The 12,530-nt window shown below is 34.0% G+C and overlaps 1 protein-coding gene across 2 annotated transcripts; it reads left to right on the forward strand.

Moving 5' to 3' along the window:
* Positions 1–4,736: 4,736 nt before the first annotated feature.
* On the forward strand, positions 4,737–11,912 carry LOC142527522 (deSI-like protein At4g17486). 2 transcript variants are annotated; one of them, XM_075632352.1, is made up of 6 exons: positions 4,739–4,874; positions 5,090–5,198; positions 5,632–5,905; positions 9,427–9,714; positions 11,021–11,101; positions 11,421–11,912. In XM_075632352.1, exons 3-6 carry the CDS (start codon positions 5,743–5,745, stop codon positions 11,561–11,563), a joined length of 675 nt encoding a protein of 224 aa, XP_075488467.1. In that variant the 5' UTR covers positions 4,739–4,874; positions 5,090–5,198; positions 5,632–5,742; the 3' UTR covers positions 11,564–11,912. The 2 variants fall into 2 exon arrangements, with proteins under 2 accessions (XP_075488466.1, XP_075488467.1); XM_075632351.1 differs by lacking the exon at positions 5,090–5,198 and having other exon boundaries at positions 4,737–4,874.
* Positions 11,913–12,530: the final 618 nt, after the last annotated feature.

The raw sequence follows: 12,530 nt of genomic DNA on the forward strand, positions 1-12,530 counted from the left end.
TCCCACGAAAAACATTTCGACTCCACGAAAATTCTACACACAAACTCTCTGAATTTTTCCCACGAAAATTCTTTCTTTTAAGCTCCCAAGAAAATCACCTCGACGAAAATCCTACACGTGAACTCCTCCACTAAAACTCTCTCACTTCTTTTTAATCTTCATCTCTCTTATTTATAATTCTCTTCATCTCACAAGGAAATCTACAAAATAAAGAAATCAAGAGTTAAATCAATAATATAATATCTTCAAGATCTTTATCATAAATATATATCTAGAAAAGTCAAATCCAATATTCCACATAATCTTATCAAGAATGAAATTAGACTTAAGGAAGATATTATATCACAATAAAATCTTAATATAATTACCTAGAAAGGCAAAACCATAATTAAATATTATACTCAATCAAATCAACAAGGAATAGATAATATTAGGGAAATAAATCAATAAGATATATCAATTAAAATTAGGAATAAATATTTCCCTTCAATCTCCCCCTTTTTGCCTTTCTGGATAAAATCAAATCAAACTCAATTTCTCAGTTGAACTCCAGTTAACTCCCCCTTAATATGAGAATTTTTCTCCCCCTGAATAAAATCAAGTTAGCATGGGTGTTGTTCGTTGTGTTGGCAACACCTGAGACAACACCTGCAAAAATCATTAACAGTTCATTAAAACAGAAACATATCAGGGAAGCAGAAGTTAACAAAGCAGAACATTAAAAAGAAATCAAGCAAAAGTATCAGATAGATGGTATCATTTGATCCTTTCAATTCACAGTCCCTTGAGTTTGAGTTGCATCTTCTCCCCCTTTTTGTCCAGAATGGACATCTACCTCCATAGCCAGACGATAGTCAGAAACTAAGTTATCATAGGAGACAAGATCAGCTTTAGCTCGTAATCACTATCCAAAATTACTGAGATAATTGCGTCAAAAATCATTTCAAAAAAAATTTCCAGAATTGAAACCCACATCGGTTTAACACCACTGAACCATCAAAAATCACAAATATTGGATTTCTAGCAAAATCCGGATTTTCATCGAATTTTCTCTGTTGAAATACGCATACCCTCTTGACCAACAATATTCACAATGTTATGTTTATGCGCAACCTATTTATGCCTAATAACAGAATGTAACGGAAATAAAAACATGAAAAAAAATATGAGATATGTTTACAGATGAGGTGTTGTCACAAATGTTGGCAGCATCTTCTGACAACTCGTCCAATTCCAGAAAATAATTTTGATTTTTCTGCACACTTGGAGATTTTTTTTTTATTTTCTGATCATAGAAGTGGTAGCTCCCACACTAGAAGAACGGTCTTCTTTAGGACTCCTCTAGGTAGCTTTTTTCATTTTCTTCTATTTTTGCCTTCTGTATAAAATTCAGAAGAGGTAGCTCCCACACTAAAAGCACAGTCTTCATTGGACTCTTTTAGGTAGCTTTTTCCCATCTTTTCTTCTGATACAGAGCATATGCATAATTGATTTTTCTTTGTACTCAATCTTTTCAAGTCACTTTTCGTATGGGACAATGTCATGGAGTACATGATCATCCTTCAACTATTTTGTGATTTAATCAGATTGTTAGGCATATCCAAGTGTGTTAAGTTTAGATAGAACAAGAAATTGTAAGTGCACCAGAAGATTTATGCAACATAGTGATAACACATCATATAACAGTATGCATGCAGATGCAGTATGTCTAAGTCCTAGAAATGCACATGCAAGTTAGGTGTTGTCCGGGATGTTACAACATCTGAGACAACATCTATGAATGATTAGGCAGAACACATGCTGAGAGATTTCCTAAGGTTGGAGAAACTCTCAAAATCTAATGCTTTGTGAATATGTCAGCCAGTTGGTTATTTGTACCAACAAATTCAATTCGAATCAATCTTTTTTCTACTAAATCTCGAATATAGTGATGTCTAATGTCAATGTGTTTTGTTCGAGAGTGTTTTACTGGATTTTTTGAAATATCAATTGTAATAGAATTATCACAGTATATGATTTCTCCCTAATGAAACTAACCCATGAAAATTGTGAGAAATCATCAACACAAACAAAAGAATACTTCTTACCTCCAAAACTTTCCACTTCCACAGGACCCATAAGATCCATGTGTAGCAATTCGAGGCAACGTGTTGTCCCAAAGTGGGGCAACAAGTGATGTGACACGCGAGTTTGCTTACCCTTTTGACAGTATCCACAAATATATGGTGTACTAGATGATAGGTTAGGCATACCTCGTACAACATCGTACTTACTCAAATTCTTCAGGGTTTTGAAACTAGCATGTCCAAGTTTTTGATGCCATAGGTCGAGTTCACTAACTTCTGCATGTTTGCATGAAAGTTCTTCACCTATTTGGTAGAAATTGTCCGAAGACCTTGTACCTGTCATAATGCACAAATTAGTTTCATCAAAAACTTCACAAGTATGTTTATCAAACTTTACATTCAAATTATCATCACACAATTGGCTTATGCTTATCAAATTTGAATTTAATCCTTCGACATGAAGAGTGTTGATGGTGTAGCAGTCTTTGCAATATAATATATTGCCATGCAAGGACAAATATTTCAGTCCACGTGTCAGCATGTTTGTGGAGAATTTTGAAATTTTAAAAAAATTCATGAACGTTTGCTGGTTGATTTTTTTGGTTGATTTTGTTGGTTGAGAATTGATCGTGTCTCTATGAGCTTAATACCAAACTTTGGTCCATCAATATGGTGTCATCGTAATCCGATCGATGATCCAATGTCACCGATATGACAACTTTAAATAGATCGTTATTAAGATTTACAGTTGAATTTATCAACCCATTGATTCTAATTATGGTAACTGCTAAATTGGTACACTTTCACACTATTTTAGAAATCATACTCTCTATATAGTTTTTAGCAGTATCTCCAAGTTTCCAAAAGAGAATATGACCATAAACTCTTTTACAAGATTAAATATTTGATCATTTCAAAATTCTATTAACAAATTCAATATATTGAGAGATACCGATACTTGTGTGACCCTCAATAGTTCAAGAATACAACTATACGTGGCTTCACAACTCTTTGTGATTCATGACAATGTTTATCCCTTATGCGGGCTTATTATAATTAGTCATATTCTATATATCAACTTCTCTATCATTAGAATGTCAAAGGTACTTTCGATTGAACAAATCGAATAATGGTAAGAATGTCTAGTAGCACTACCCCATAATTTCCTAAATATCACTGATAGTGCTTGCAGAAATCAGTAGACTATATTTAGCATATAGCAAGGTCATTTCATCACATATATCATGATCGAACCTACAATCATTGGTACGTCGAGTGTTGTCTATATGTTCGATTAGCATGTGAAGCATATTTGAGAATTCAAGTGGCATCATGTGTGCAACCCCTTTTTCCTAAATCACACATTTCTATTATGTCGAGAGATTCCATGCACATGTTCGATTAGCATGTGAAGCATATTTGAGAATTCAAGTGGCATCATGTGTGCAACCCCTTTTTCCTAAATCACACATTTCTATTATGTCGAGAGATTCCATGCACTATGATCTCTTTAGATCAAATATGATATTCACGCCCTCAGACGCTCAATGAATCATAGCCTAAAATGTAATGACTCCTACACGTGTCATAATTACATCTAATCTTGTCACTTGATGACCTTCATAGAGCCAGTAAACATGGTACAAATCATCATATATGTTATTCTCAAGCTCGAGTGACATTTATCATTTATTGACGGCCCAATCGAGTAAGAACATGTCTAAAATATACAATTAAAAGATGTGTTTCATTATAATCTCATATGTACTATGATATATTCAAGTTTTTTTTTTAATATATATCTATGGAAATACATGAGTAAATAGAAAAAAAAAATTCAAAAGAAAGAAAATTTTATATTATAAATTATATTAAAATAATAAATATTTTTACAAAGACTCAATAATAATCTAAACCGATAGTTTGCTTGTAGAGTATCTATTCTAACACTACGGTAGAATCTATGTGTTGAAATTTTTAGAAAGAAATTTTTTTTTGATTAAAAATATGAAACTGATGGGATGAACTATGCACATAAAAAGATGGTGCATTACATTCAATTTTATAACCAATCAAACTTGGTCAAGAACTCCATCAAATTTGTGCATATTTCCAAAAATAAATAAATAAATAAAGTTGGACGCCAACAGACATGCTGCAACTAACAGCCGCGTTAATTTTGCTATATTTTTATATATATTTTAAAAAATTCAAAAATAAACTGCCAAAATCTTATTTTAAAAAAATTAATCTGCAAAAGTAATAATTAGAGTTAAATTTCACAAACGTCCTTCCAAAATTTTATCTGTTCTCAAAATATTCTAAATTTATTTATTAAACTATCATTTTATGATATTATTTAAAAATAAATATTATTTAAAAATATATTTGTACATAGATAAATGCATGCTCCGATATACTAATATTAATATATATTATACATTTGGACAATAAAGGAAATATATATCACTTCGTCTAACTAATTTGTGTAACATTTAGTTTAGGATTATTTTTAAAAAGAGTAGGTCTCTTATGAGACGATCTCACAAATCTTTCTCTCATAGAATACGATCCGTGAGACCGTCTCACGTAAATTTTTGTCATTAAAAAATATGTCCAAAATTTCTAATAGGCCCCGGCTTATTACATTTATTATTATTATTATTGTTCTAAACTTTTTTTATTCTCCAAAAATATCGACCGCCTGCTCCCCTCTTTGTGATCTGAAGCTGAATCCTTCAGACACCATATCCGCGGATTTTCGCTTCATCCACCGTAATTGCTACCTCTCAAATCCTGAAATTCTTGGTATGTACACGTTTTCTTTATGTGATCATGTGAATTAAATTACATATAAATATTTATTAATCAATTGAAATGATGGATCGTTTTTTCATTTCGATTAATTGAACTGTTTTTGGATCTAAATTGTTGTTTTCCTTGATTCGTTGCATGGGGGATTTTTCACTAATTGAGAATTTGCTCGAGCTGTGTTAAAATATTTTTCCATTTTCGGCATCGAGGTTTTCAAGTTGATGATTTGTTGGAGAATGAGCTGGTGTTGTGGAAATACGCATCATTGCAACAGCTGGGAGCAGTGGAGCAGTGGCAGTGAAAAGGGGCGATGTGTGGGTTAGTTGAGCGGCTAGATATTGTGACATAGCTGGGGCATCAAACTTCGCTTGATGTTGAGTAGGAATAGTTAAATTTTGCGATACATTATACATTCAACTGGGAATTATTTTCATACTGTATCGAGAAAGAAATGTCCTCTTTGGTAGATCTCCATTGGTGATAGATATCATGAGCTTGTAAATCCTTGTTCTGAAAGAAAATTTTTGTTTCGTAATCTCCTGAAAAAAAATGGATTTTTCAATTGGATTATAGGCTTAATGGATTGAACTCGCTAGTTCGCTACATTTTTCCGTGAAGACGAACATTAAAATGATTTTTTAGACTTGATATTTGCTTTTCTACTATAAAAAAGCTGTTATTGTTATTGTGTTTTCAGTATGGATTGAACTTTCTGCGTGGCTTGACTTGTTTGTCTTTTTTCTTTGATCAGGGGTTTTGACTACTTTCTTTTACCTGGATGTTAAGATGGAGTTATAGGAAGAACAATCTAGACGCATTTTGGTGAATAGTTGGGGGATTAGTTGTGAGGAGGGGTTATAAAATGCGTTTAATTCCAGTTTCATCAAGCTCTGATAGTTCACCAGAGGAGCTGAGCAATGGAGAGAAAAGTCGTTCGATGTTGTACCTAAACGTGTATGATCTTACCCCCATAAACAACTACCTCTATTGGTTTGGCCTTGGAATCTTTCATTCTGGTATTGAAGGTATATTCTATACTTCATGTTTTCAATTCAGTGGTTGACTACTTGACAATTCACCATTTCTTTGTGCTAGACTCAGCTCAATAAATTTTTTGTTTTGATTCTCTATTGAAATCTTGCATGAGCTTATTTTCACATTTGGTGACTGATGAAGGGTTGGAACATATTCTTTTCACCCTTAGCTGTAGTTTGAGTTTGTTTTGCTGATTTATTGTTACCCTGATGGTTGCTATATGTCATTTGGTGGCAGAGATATGATTGCCGTATCATGGTTCGCCATGTGTGTCATTTAATGTGTCAAGCCCATTCAGTTACAAGTGGGCTTAATCTATTGGCTTAAAAAATGGGTCCAATAACTAAAATGAGTTCATGTGAAAACCATAATTTCTAAATTTCTTATTTTTAAAACACCTAGCAGCGGCTAGACGGGCGCCTAGTCCCCGCTTAGGTGATGGCTAGCGAATTTTAGAACCTTGCTATTGATTGTTGTCTGTGTGGTCGTCGCTTCGTATGGACCATGTCTTCAACTTCAAAAGATAGATCCTTGTGATGCGCATCAGTATACTGTACCACTCGTTGTTGAGCTTGATGAAGACTTTAATTGAGTTGACAGATCATAACCCAATAAATATTGAACAAGAGTGGGCAGCGCGCTCCCATAAACCACCTTACCTTAAATGGTATAATCTATTCAGTTGTATGAAAGGTCTTATTGTACAATATTCTATCCAATGTAGCCTCTCCACCAATAACCTCGGTTCCAACATTAAGCTACATAAGTAACTCTCAATCATCTATCAATAGTCAATACCACAATTCGTGAATCATCTCAAGCCCCTAATCTGGTTGCTTCCACTGCCACCACCATTGCTGACCACCAGCAACCCATGAATGCTCCCAGGCGAAATATTAAGTCATCTGAGCTCTTGAATTTCCCTTTTTTTTTTCCATGAGCAGCGCACACTAATTGACTCTGCTTAATTATTTAATTTCTTTGGGGGTCCAACTTAGACTATCCCAAGCAATAGCTGTTAATTATCCACTCCCCCTGTTTCACCCCCATAAATCTCACAAAGGGAGAATTCCATAGCCCCAGTGATGTTGTGGGACCACCATGGGTTTTCACCTCACCCTTATTGTTAACCCATATTCCAATCCGCTTAGAGAATATCTTAGCATTTGTTCTTATAGTAATCTTTCAATGTTCTACATTAAAATTTTGAAATTGCTCCACATACTTCTCTACTACTCATCGGCCTTGCCCAAGTGATGTCAATAATTCATCCTGGTTTGAGGCTTTTCTTCTGCTGCAGTGTCTAATAAGTTCCTGGGTGAATCTTTCCCAGGTAATTTATGGAATTCTTTTTGTTAATCCAACGTCTCCTTTGTATTGCCCCTCGTCATACATATTACCTCTTTTGGAATTTGAGTAACTGCTGGGTACCTTGGATTTGAAAATACCATTCATCTTTTGATAACCACCAGGATCAGCTCCATTAAAACTTGGGAGTCCCCGCATCCTCAGACTTGTTTCATTTCATGCCCTCCTTGCTAATGCTCTCTGCTGAGTGAATCATCTCTTCGGGTATGTAGTTGTTGGGTTCATCTTCCGCTTCCAGGTGGAAATCCCTCCTCCATCAATTTCTGAAATTTCAATCGTAGTTCTCCACATATGATTCACTGCATCAATGATTTCATCTCCAGCAAGGATGCCAAAGATTGGTGCACAGACTCTGCCTTCCAGGTTATTTAGTTGATCTTGAGTATTTGTATCCTTCTCCTCTCTACCTAGTATTGACTTTTCTCTCACTTATATTTTTGCTTCATCCCTTGTGGTTGACATGTTTTCTCCCATCTCGTTTGCAGCAGGTCAGACAAATTGTTACGATCTCAATCCATGCTGTACAAATGAAAGCAATAACAAATTTAATCTAAAGAAATAAAACTCAGCAATAGGATTTCATTCTATAAAACAGTAAGATTGTTTACAAGATAATAATCCTTCAGCAGTAATATGACCCTCCTTCCAATAGAATAATTCTCTCTCTCCCTAGCAGTGGTAGCACTACTCTGAGATATTGTTGTTTACAAATAGCTAACTTCCCCCTTATTATTCCCTCCCCATTACACTTGCACAACCTCACGCTCTCTCCCATTTCTATATTCTCCTAGTATGTAATTTTTTAAAACTAGGAGGCTTTTTCACTATTTGAGGTGTTTTATATGTCATATTCTTGGACCAACAGCCCAACCCACTAGCACTCCCTATACCGAAGTCTGTAACAAGTGTTTTTTTACCTTGACCTTTTAAGTGGGTGATAAGGAATTAACTCCAAGTAGATCTTCATCTGAATATTCAATTTTAGAGTATCAAAAACTTTATATCAGCATTTGCAGGGAGATGATTGTTTGAATTGATTTTATCAATGCATGCTCTTTATTTATTTTACATTTGGTGATGTAGCTTTTCCCGAATTGTCCTGCTGGCAATCATGAAGTTTATAGCATATTCTTGTCTAAACTTTGAACCGGATAATATATCTACCTTTTGTTGTGATGTGAGAGTGCAACCAGAATGTGTTAGGAACTTAAGTAGATTGAGCCTAAATAGTTTAGAGAGTTTTGTGGCTCAAATGAATTGGGCCTAGAAGTTACTTGAGGAGAGGGAAAAGGAAATTAAATAAGACTAGAGTTGGTTTGAGGGGTATTCGTTTTTGTTTCCTTGATTTTGCTAGCTTGCGCTAGTGTAGGGAGAGAGGAGTGCCTTCTTGTAAAGGATTTAATCCTTGGCTGGGTATTTCACTCATAGTATTGTTGTTCTTGTTGCTTTGTCATATATCAGTTTATATTCTCATTTCTCTCTATTTTGTGTCGTGGTCGTGTCAGCATGTCTATGTTTTTTTCAGATTTTTTTGTCTCCATGGAAATTTGCCTTTTCTCTTAATAACTTTGTGAACCGGTAGATAACTGTAGCTTCTGTTGTTGGGTGTCTAAAATACTTTAAAATACATATAATTGGAGAAATATATTTCTCCAATTTCTTTACTTGTGCTTTATCTTTTACTTTCCTCGGAAATTGCCTACTATCTTAGTTTGTGAATGGTGGCGTATTGTTTTTCTAAAATGCTCACGTTTAGAAATTATATGCAACTTATATCAATGCTATTGCTATTTGCAAATATGAAACTGTGGAAACTGTAGGTCAACTGATTATGGTCATGCATGATGGTGTAGCTTTATACTGGTGATATGGAAGCTTTGTTAGCTAGAGCAAAAAAATTGGATTGGATCATATTTCGAATTTTATGAAAATCTGATTTCTCGTGGAGTGTAATCCGGTTTGGGGAAAAAAACCACTTCAAACCAATGGAGCTATTTTCGGCATTTCAATGTAGATGGATTAAGGGACTTCACTACATGCACTTTAGAGTTTTATATCATGCGATCACTTCTGGATTTAAATGATTTATATTATGTGATAATCATTTACAGATAGTAACCAATAACTTTTTATTCTGATGCAGCACATGAAATGGAATATGGCTTTGGAGCTCATGAATACCCAACTAGTGGAGTATTTGAAGTCGAACCTAGAGGTTGCCCTGGTTTTGTTTTTAGGCGTTCAATCCTTGTGGGCAGCACTGACATGTCTCGTGCAGAATTTCGGTCATTTATGGAGGATCTTTCCAACAGATATCATGGGGACACATACCATTTGATTTCCAAAAATTGCAACCATTTTACCGATGAAGTCTGTTTGCATCTGACGGGAAGCCCCATACCCGGATGGGTGAATAGATTGGCTCGACTTGGTAAGGAATATCTTTTATTGAATTTTTTTTTGCACCAGTATCTGGAGCCAAATTTTTTGATATGATGCCATTGAACAATTGGGCTATTAATCCTGCCAAGGGAGCCTCTTCCAAATGTGAAATTGTATGAGCTTTTCCCCTTGAAGTTTACGTTTTTCTCGAAAATAAATATCACCTTCAAACTGAGTGTTATGGCTGAGCAGAAATCAGACCAAACGAAACCAAACCAAACAGCTAGGTTTGGATTGGTTTTTTAATTAACAAAACGAAAACTTGGTTTGGCTCGAAGTTTTGATAAAAAAATTCAAATCGAACCGAACCAAACCAAACCAACTATAAATATATTGTACTTTTAAGTATATTATATATATGTATAGATTATTTGATTTTTTTTTAGTTAATGTTGTATCATTAATATTATGAAAAAATTGATAATAGATGTTACTTTTATAAATTTTAAGCTTTCCGATTATTTAGACTGAAATTGAATGGGACATAGAAGATAAATATTTCTCCTTTTTACAAGTGTGATACGGTGAAGTTTTTTTTTAAGCTGAACTACTATTTTGAGAATTTATATATTTTGATTCGAAATTCGGAATGTCATTATCATACATTATAATGTTAAATTTTTAATATTTATTTGAATATTGATATCTATCTATTTGTTATATCTAGTTTAAAAAATTTAAACCTTGTTTAAAAATAGTCAAAAAAATTATTTGAAACATAAATAAAAATTAATTGTAGAAGACAAAAACTTGTGTGAGACGGTCTCACGGGTCATATTTTATGATACGGATATCTTATTTAGGTCATCTATGAAAAAATATTACTTTTTATGCTAAGAGTATTACTTTTTATTGTGAGACCGTCTCACAAGAGACCTACTCTTAAATCAAACCGAAACCTAGGTTTGGTTTTTAATTATTAATGGTTTGGTTTGCAATTTTGCAAGATCGATATTATTGGTTTGATTTGAGTTTTTGTCATAAACCGAACCAATCCGGTTTTGCTCACGCCTACTGAGTGGAGTCGACTCAAGTCTAGTTTTTCTTGGTTAAGATATTATTTTCAATCAATGAGAAGTAGTGAAAAAAACGTAAGGATGAGAGAAGCTAATCTTTTTCCATTTTAAAGTTAAAGGTTGCTGAATTCGAAGTCAAGAAAGTTAATTGGTTAAGGAAGAAATGCAAAGAAGTATGTGCCTTGCAAATTTATAAACATTTCAATGCGGTACTTGCCAGTAAATTCTTGAGGAGAGTGGGTATTAATTTCTGTCTCACGTAATTCATTTCTAATTCAGGAGCTTTCTGTAATTGTCTGTTGCCGGAGAGTATTCAGGCTACATCAGTCAGACATCTCCCTGATCATCAAATGTATTCAGGTGATTTTTTTTTGGATTAATTTTGTGTGTTATGTTTAACTTAAAATTTTGTTATGTGGAAGAAAAATATCTTGAAGTTCACTTTAATTTCTTCTCATTTGTCAAATTTCCATGGTATCTATGCAATTTTTGTCAACCTTTCTTATCAAATGATTGAATCCACACAAGCTTGTAACTGTTCGATGGGTCAAGTTTTTATCTTCTGTTTGTCATTTGAAACCTTTCACACCATGTTTCCCCATCAAATTACAAAACCTTATGATCAACAACATTTGCAACTTATATCTTTCGAATAAAACCTTGTATTTTCCTAAAGCAGAAGATGGTATGGATTCTGGTGGATCATCTGAAGCAGGAGAAAGCGAAGAAGACAATCTAGACCATCACCTGCTTACGACTCCCAACAGCGATGTGGCATTTTTTAAGGACAAACCAGTAAGGCTAGCCAAAGATATTCTATGACTTTTTCCTTATTGTCCATCCGAAGTGGTGGCTATATATGTAATAGAAGCAGGAGGAAGATCACTACAATAAATCTTAGTACTTAAGATTTTCGATCCTATTGGGTTTCATAGCGGAAATCTCCTAGGCCTAGCCCTCTCGTTTCAAACTGACCACTAAGCAATGATAGGGGGTCCTCTCCTCCTTAATACATAATTCCGTCTATTCTTCGATTATCGTCTTGTTCATGATGCTTGTACAAGTAATGTGTAAATCTCAAATTTCTTTAACGAACAATTTTCCATTACATTGAGTGCCACCGGTGTTGAATTCTTGGTGTTTTGATGAAGAACATATTGGACCTTGTGTGTATCATTCTTTTCTAGATGTATTATTTGTAAAACTTAGGTTTTGGCAGCAACGTGCTATCGCTTGCTTAACATATGCTCCGGGCAAAATGTCTACTTTATTACAACATGTGCATTTCTGTCTTCAAATTCTTATATGTATACCTCGTGGGCAGTTTTACCCTTATATCCCAACACATAGAATGTGCCTAAAATAAATATATGGGAAGAATACAGGGGGATAACTAATATATATGGATATTATTTACATTTAAAAAAAGGTTCATAACATCTCACTTCATTTTAAAAAAATTTACAAACTGATAATATTTTCCTTACATGTTTCTTTTACGTTTTAAAACACTGTTTATCCTTTTAAAATTGCGTACTTTCCTATTTTATTCCATCTCAACCAAAAATCCACAAACTATAAAATACTACTCTATTTAAAGGTAAACTTCAATTAAGACCGTTTTTCTAGTGTGAGAATTATCACTTCTGAGTTTAAATACAGGAAAAATTGAAAAAGCTACCTAGAGGAATTCAATGAAGACCGTTCTTCTAGCGTGAGACCCACCACTTCTTAATCAAAATGTAATTTAAATAACCAAAGAGTATAGGAGAAAAGATCTAAAAATCAT

The sequence above is a fragment of the Primulina tabacum genome, chromosome 15 (genome assembly GCF_025594145.1).
Source record: "Primulina tabacum isolate GXHZ01 chromosome 15, ASM2559414v2, whole genome shotgun sequence".
Lineage (NCBI taxonomy): Eukaryota > Viridiplantae > Streptophyta > Magnoliopsida > Lamiales > Gesneriaceae > Primulina > Primulina tabacum.